Below are 7,311 nucleotides of genomic sequence, written 5' to 3'. Positions count from 1 at the left end.
AGGTAGGGACGTTTTTAAAAAGTAATTTTAATGGGAACACAGCAATCAATATTTGGCTTTTAATTAGGTTTTAGTGGGGTTATTTTGTGTATTTTTGTATGATTTTTTTTTGTATCCTGTATATTGTATTTGTGTTTTTAATATGCTGTGAACCGCCCTGAGTCCTACGGGAGAAGGGCGGTATACAAATTAAATTAACTAACTAACTAACTAACTACACTTTAGGAGTCTTTATGGCTTCATTCTTTTATGGACCTTTTGATGACTTCCAAGGTGTTGTTTTTGGGAAAAGCATTTTCCACACTCTACACATTTATAAGGCTTCTCCCCTGTGTGGATCCTCTCATGAACTCGAAGCAGTGTTACTGTAGGAAAACTTTTCGCACACGCCCCACATTTATAGAGCTTCTCTCCTGTGTGCCTCCTCTGGTGTCTCCGGAGTTCAGCAGACTCCACAAATCGCTTGTCACATTCTGGGCATTGATAGGGCCTGTCTCCGGTGTGAAGTCTCTCATGATGAGTTAGGTGTGTCCTTTGGGCGAAACATCTCCCACACTCCGGACATTTATATGGTTTCTCTCCACTGTGGGTTCTCTGGTGTATCCGGAGTTCAGCAGACACCAGAAATCGCTTGTCACATTCAGGGCACTGATAGGGCCTGTCTCCAGTGTGAAGTCTCTCATGTCGAGTTAGGTTTGTTTTTCGGGCGAAACATCTCCCACACTCCGAACATTTATGTGGTTTCTCTCCACTGTGGGTACTCTGATGTATCAAAAGGCTGTATCTCCTAGAAAAACATTTATCGCACTCCGAGCATTTATGGGGCTTCTCTCCTATATGGGCTTGCCAGTGACTTCTAAGACGATCTGAATTAATAAATGCTCTCCCACAGTCTAAACATTTGTATTTTTTTTCCCCTCTATGAATTTTCTTATGCTGTCCGAGGTTTGATATCGAACGAAAAAAATTTCCACACTCAATGCACTGATAGGGTTTCTCCCCTGTGTGGATTATCTGATGTCGAAAAAGACTTTTCTTTAGAGCAAAACATTTCTCACAATCGTTACATTTATAAGGTTTTTCCTCCGTGTGCGTCTTTTGGTGACTCCGAAGTCTGGAAGAACTCCCAAATCGTTTCTCACATTCCGGGCATTCATGGGGTCTCTCCCCAGTGTGGATTGTCTGATGTTGCCGCAGGGATGATTTCCTGGAAAAACATTTCCCACAATCTAGGCACGTTCTGCTTTCCTCCTCTGTGTGTGTTTTAGTATGATTGCAAAGTGATGAACTCCGAGTGAAACATTTTCCACACTTGAAGCATTTATAAGGTTTTATTTCCATGTGAATTTTCCTGTGGATTTTGAGACTTGTTTTCCGAATAAAAGATTTCTCACACTCCAGACATTGATAAGGTTTTTGTCCCGTGTGGATTTGTTGATGTTTAAGCATCTCTGAGTTTTGAGAAAAGCAAAGCCCACATTGCACACAATTGCAGGGTTTCTCTTCAGTTGGGGTTGTTCTGAGGCCTGGAAAAATACTGAGGCCTTCCTGAGGTCTCTTTCCCTGGTGGATACGCTAAGGAGCTCTGATGTCCCAGCCTTTAGCAAAATGCTTCCCACACTCTCCACATTTGTAGGGCTTCAGTCCGTGGTGGCTCCGGAGATGTTTGGGAAAGCTCCACAGCCACGAAACGAGTTCCCACACTTCAAACACAGATGGGATCTATTCCTCATGTCCAGCGTCTGGTTAATCAAAGGGAGGAATTTGTGAGCAAAGGATATCCTGCCCTCAGAGCACTTGAAGAGTCTCTCCTGGTTCCTCTGAGGGGAGCTTCTATTGAAGTATTTCTCCACCCAGGATAATTTCCGGCGCCTTCTCAGTTGCAGGGCTTTTTAAAGGGAGAAAATCTAACAACTGGAACTTTGTCCACTTTTCCTGGTGTCCCCTGCTGGATGAAAGAAAAAGAAGAAAAGAAGAGAGAAAGATTCATGATGGCTGTCAGAATAGCAATAGCACTTAAGACATATATACCTCTTCACAGTGCTTTACGGCCCTCTCTAAGCGGTATACAAAATCAGCATATTGCCCCCCAACAATCTGGGTCCCCATTTTACTGACGTCGGAAGGATGGAAGACTGAGTCAACCTTGAGCCGGTGAGAATCGAACTGCTGGCAGTCGGCAGAATTAGCCTGCAATACTGCATTCTATGAAGCAGGCTAATTCTGCTTCATAGGCGTGAACTTAAATGGACTCCAGAAGATGGTAGAGGACAGGAAGACCTGGAGGAACGTTGTCCATTGGGTCGTGATGGGTCGGACACGACTTCGCAATTAACAACAACAACAACTGTATTCTAACCACTGCGCTATTTTCAGTGCCACTGTAACTTCGAACAGCCACTAAGCAAACTGTTGTAAGTCGAGGACTATCCAAGATTCCACCCGCTCTATTCTGATTGATAAAACCCACCAAGGGGCTGCCACATTCTTTGACATTCTGACTAAATTAGTAGACCAGCAAAATGCTGTAGGTATAGTATACTTAGATTTCAGCAAGACATTCGACAACCTGTATCTTGGTAAGGTAGACAAATATGGGATAGACAGCATCATCACCAGATGGATTTGTAATTAGCTGACAAACTGTACTCAACAAGTAGTCCTTACATCTATATAGAAGGAAGTAAGTAGTGGGGTACCACAAGGTTCTGTTTTAGGCCCAGTACTCTCAAAGTCTTCATAAATGACTTAGATGAGGGAATAAAAGGGGAAGTCATCAAATTTGCAGATGACACTAAGCTAGCAGGAATAGCCAACACCCCAGAAGACAAGCTGAGGATCCAAAAAAACCTTGACAGACTTGAACAATGGGCCCTATTCAACAACATGAAATTTAGTATAGAGAAAAGCAAGGTTTTACACATAGGCAGAAAAACCTAAAGCTGCAAATACAGATTAGGTGAAACCTGGCTCAAAAACAGTTAACTGCGAGAGGGACCTTGGCGTTGAGTGGCGAATCACTTAAACATGAACCAGCAGTGTGCAAGAGCTTCCAAAAAAGCTAATAAAATCCTTGGTTGTATAAACAAGAGTGGTAGAANAAATAATGATTTAGCTGAGGGATTTGTATTTTTTCTGCTGAAGACTGATCCCCACTGTGGAGGATGTGCTAGGGGCAAAATTGAATTTTAACACACACACACACACAGACACACTAGTTACAATAGTTCATTTAGTGACCTTTCAAAGTTACAACGGCACTGAAAAAAAGTTGATTTATGACCGTTTTTCAGTTACCACATTTACAGCATCCCCATGGTCATGTGATCAAAATTCAGATGCTTGGCAACCGGCTCATACTTATGACCGTTGCTGTGTCCCAGGGTCACGTGATCCCCTTTTGCAGCCTTCCTTCTGACAAGCAAAGTCAATGGGAGAAGCCAGATTCACTTAACAACCGCGGGACTAACTTATCAACTGCAGTGATTCACTCGGCAACTGTGGCAAAAAAGGTCGTAAAATGGGGCAAAACTCACTTAACAAATGTCTCACTTAACAACAGAAATTTTGGGCTCAATTGTAGTTGTAAGTCGAGGAATACCTGTATATATAAGAATATATATTCTTAGAATCACAGAGCTACAAGGGACCTATAACAGAATAACAAGAGTTGTAGTCTTCTAGTCCAACCCTCTTGTATGATTCCGGAGAATTTCACATTAGATTTTAGATTTTCACACTCACATTAGACTTTCATATTCACTTCTTAAAATTAAATTTGCTTTAAAAATTATAAAAAATTTAAGTTGGCAACAAAATTCCCAAGGAGACAATTTCAAACGGACAAACTCCAGGAGGCAAGATGTTCCAATTGGCAAGTTTTCTCACGCTACACACTTGTCGAGGTTTTTCTTCTGTGTGGATTTTTCATTGTGCATCTGAAGATCTGATTATCAGATGAAAACCTTTGCCATATCCTAAGCCCTCATAAAAGTTTCTCTCCAGTAAGAATTCACTGATGCTGAAAAAGAGTATTTTTTCAGGCTAAACATACATCACACTCCAAATATTTATGCTGCATCTTTCCTATATGGATCAGAGCAGGGGTGTCAAACTGCCAGCCCACGAACCGGATGCATCATAGCAAAACTGCACCCACCCCATTGCCGGCAACGGCAAAAAAGTCACAACACGTCATGAAAGATCACGTGACATTGCGAGTTTGATACCCCTGGATTAGAGTATGATTTTTAAGGGATGAATGGCAAAAAAAATGCTCTCTCATGATCTAAGAGTTTCTAATTCGCCTCCCCACCCCTTTAGGAACTCTTACATGACTTCTAAGGGTTGAACAACTATAAAAAACTGGTCCACCATCAGGGCGTAAGGCCTTTTCCCATTTGAGTTTTCTGATATCTCCCTTTTAAGCAAAACATTTCTACACTTTAGGAGTCTTTATGGCTTCATTCTTTTATGGACCTTTTGATGACTTCCAAGGTGTTGTTTTTGGGAAAAGCATTTTCCACACTCTACACATTTATAAGGCTTCTCCCCTGTGTGGATTCTCTCATGAACTCGAAGCAGTGTTACTGTAGGAAAACTTTTCGCACACGCCCCACATTTATAGAGCTTCTCTCCTGTGTGCCTCCTCTGGTGTCTCCGGAGTTCAGCAGACACCGCAAATCGCTTGTCACATTCTGGGCATTGATAGGGCCTGTCTCCGGTGTGAAGTCTCTCATGATGAGTTAGGTGTGTCCTTTGGGCGAAACATCTCCCACACTCCGGACATTTATATGGTTTCTCTCCACTGTGGGTTCTCTGGTGTATCCGGAGTTCAGCAGACACCAGAAATCGCTTGTCACATTCAGGGCACTGATAGGGCCTGTCTCCAGTGTGAAGTCTCTCGTGTCGAGTTAGGTTTGTTTTTCGGGCGAAACATCTCCCACACTCCGAACATTTATGTGGTTTCTCTCCACTATGGGTACTCTGATGTATCAAAAGGCTGTATCTCCTAGAAAAACATTTATCGCACTCCAAGCATTTATGGGGCTTCTCTCCTATATGGGCTTGCCAGTGACTTCTAAGACGATCTGAATTAATAAATGCTCTCCCACAGTCTAAACATTTGTATTTTTTTTCCCCTCTATGAATTTTCTTATGCTGTCCGAGGTTTGATATCGAACGAAAAAAATTTCCACACTCAATGCACTGATAGGGTTTCTCCCCTGTGTGGATTATCTGATGTCGAAAAAGACTTTTCTTTAGAGGAAAACATTTCTCACAATCGTTACATTTATAAGGTTTTTCCTCCGTGTGCGTCTTTTGGTGACTCCAAAGTGTGGAAGGATTCCCAAATCGTTTCTCACATTCTGGGCATTCATGGGGTCTCTCCCCAGTGTGGATTGTCTGATGTTGCCGCAGGGATGATTTCCTGGAAAAACATTTCCCACATTCTAGGCACGTTCTGCTTTCCTCCTCTGTGTGTCTTTTATTATGATTGCAAAGTGATGAAGTCCGAGTGAAACATTTCCCACACTCTAAGCATTTATAAGGTTTTATTTCCATGTGAATTTTCCCGTGGATTTTGAGACTTGTTTTTCGAACAAAAGACATTGATAAGGTTTTTGTCCAATCAACATTTTGTTGATGTTTAAGCATCTCTGAGTTTTGAGAAAAGCAAAGCCCACATTGCACACAATTGCAGGTGTTTCTCTTCAGTTGGGCTGTTCTGAGGCCTGGAAAAACACTGAGGCCTTCCTGAGGTCTCTTTCCCTGGTGGATACGCTAAGGAGCTCCGATATCCCAGCCTTTAGCAAAATGCTTCCCACACTCTCCACATTTGTAGGGCTTCAGTCCGGGGTGGCTCCGGAGATGTTTGGCAAAACTCCACAGCAACGAAATGAGTTCCCACACTTCAAACACAGATGGGATCCATTCCTCATGTCCAGAGTCCGGTTAATCAAAAGGAGGGATTTGTGAGCAAAGGATATCCCGCACTCAGAGCACTTGAAGAGTCTTTCCTGGTTCCTCTGAGGGGACCTTCTATCGAAGTATTTCTCCACCCAGCATAATTTCCGGCGCCTTCTCAGTTGCAGGGCTTTCTAAACGGAGAAAATCTCACAACTGGAACTTTGTCCACTTTTCCCGGTGTCCCCTGCTGGATGAAGGAAAAAGAAGAAAAGAAGAAAGATTCATGATGGCTGTCAGAATAGCAATAGCACTTAGACATATATACCTCTTCACAGTGCTTTACGGCCCTCTCTAAGCAGTATACAGAATCAGCATATTGCCCCCCAACAATCTGGGTCCCCATTTTACTGACGTCGGAAGGATGGAAGACTGAGTCAACCTTGAGCCGGTGAGAATCGAACTGCTGGCAGTCGGCAGAATTAGCCTGCAATACTGCATTCTATGAAGCAGCCTAATTCTGCTTCATAGGCGTGAACTTAAATGGACTCCAGAAGATGGTAGAGGACAGGAAGACCTTGAGGAACGTTGTCCATTGGGTCATGATGGGTCGGACAGGACTTCGCAATTAACAACAAGAAGTGTATTCTAACCATTGCGCTATTTTCAGTGCCACTGTAACTTTGAACAGCCACTAAGCAAACTGTTGTAAGTCAAGGACTATCCAAGATTCCACCCTGCTCTATTCTGATTGATAAAACCCACCAAGGGGCTGCCACATTCTTTGACATTCTGACTAAATTAGTAGACCAGCAAAATGCTGTAGGCATAGTATACTTAGATTTCAGCAAGACATTTGACAACCTGTATCTTGGTAAGCTAGACAAATGTGGGATAGACAGCATCACCACCAGATGGATTTGTAATTAGCTGACAAACTATACTCAACAAGTCGTCCTTAATGGTACTACATCTACAGAGAGGGAAGTAAGCAGTGGGGTACCACAAGGTTCTGTTTTAGGCCCAGTACTCTCAAAGTCTTCATAAATGACTTAGATGAGGGAATAAAAGGGGAAGTCATCAAATTTGCAGATGACACTAAGCTAGCAGGAATAGCCAACACCCCAGAAGTCAAGCTGAGGATCCAAAAAAACCTTGACAGACTTGAACAATGGGCCCTATCTAACAACATGAAATTTAGTGTGGAGAAAAGCAAGGTTTTACACATAGGCAGAAAAACCTAAAGCTGCAAATACAGATTAGGTGAAACCTGGCTCAAAAACAGTTAACTGCGAGAGGGACCTTGGCGTTGAGTGGCGAATCACTTAAACATGAACCAGCAGTGTGCAAGAGCTTCCAAAAAAGCTAATAAAATCCTTGGTTGTATAAACAAGAGTGGTAGAA

The 7,311-nt window shown here is 42.7% G+C and overlaps 3 protein-coding genes across 3 annotated transcripts in view; all 3 read right to left on the bottom strand.

The window, feature by feature from the left end:
* Positions 1-1,449, bottom strand: part of LOC107298869 (zinc finger protein 91-like) — a 21,444-nt gene extending 19,995 nt beyond the window's left edge. Inside the window, exon 1 of the mRNA XM_015828233.2 lies at positions 310-1,449. Within this exon, the coding sequence (XP_015683719.1) occupies positions 310-1,449 (1,140 nt within the window). The remainder of the gene's footprint in view (positions 1-309) is intronic.
* A 126-nt stretch (positions 1,450-1,575) lies between these two features.
* On the bottom strand, positions 1,576-5,613 carry LOC107298868 (zinc finger protein 501-like). The gene is made up of 3 exons (XM_015828232.1): positions 4,547-5,613; positions 4,334-4,420; positions 1,576-1,654 (listed from the first exon to the last, which is right to left on the bottom strand). The coding sequence occupies exons 1-3, from the start codon at positions 5,611-5,613 to the stop codon at positions 1,576-1,578; spliced, it is 1,233 nt and encodes a 410-aa protein (XP_015683718.1).
* A 171-nt stretch (positions 5,614-5,784) lies between these two features.
* LOC114922170 (zinc finger protein 501-like) overlaps positions 5,785-7,311 on the bottom strand; it is a 13,191-nt gene continuing 11,664 nt past the window's right edge. The window contains exon 3 of the mRNA XM_029286630.1: positions 5,785-5,912. Coding sequence (XP_029142463.1) covers positions 5,785-5,912 — 128 coding nt within the window. The remainder of the gene's footprint in view (positions 5,913-7,311) is intronic.

The sequence above is a fragment of the Protobothrops mucrosquamatus genome, unplaced genomic scaffold (assembly GCF_001527695.2).
Source record: "Protobothrops mucrosquamatus isolate PMUCROS unplaced genomic scaffold, P.Mucros_1.0 scaffold4345, whole genome shotgun sequence".
Classification (NCBI taxonomy): domain Eukaryota; kingdom Metazoa; phylum Chordata; class Lepidosauria; order Squamata; family Viperidae; genus Protobothrops; species Protobothrops mucrosquamatus.
Note: the sequence above shows the minus strand (reverse complement) of the source record. Positions and strands in the feature narration are given on the sequence as shown.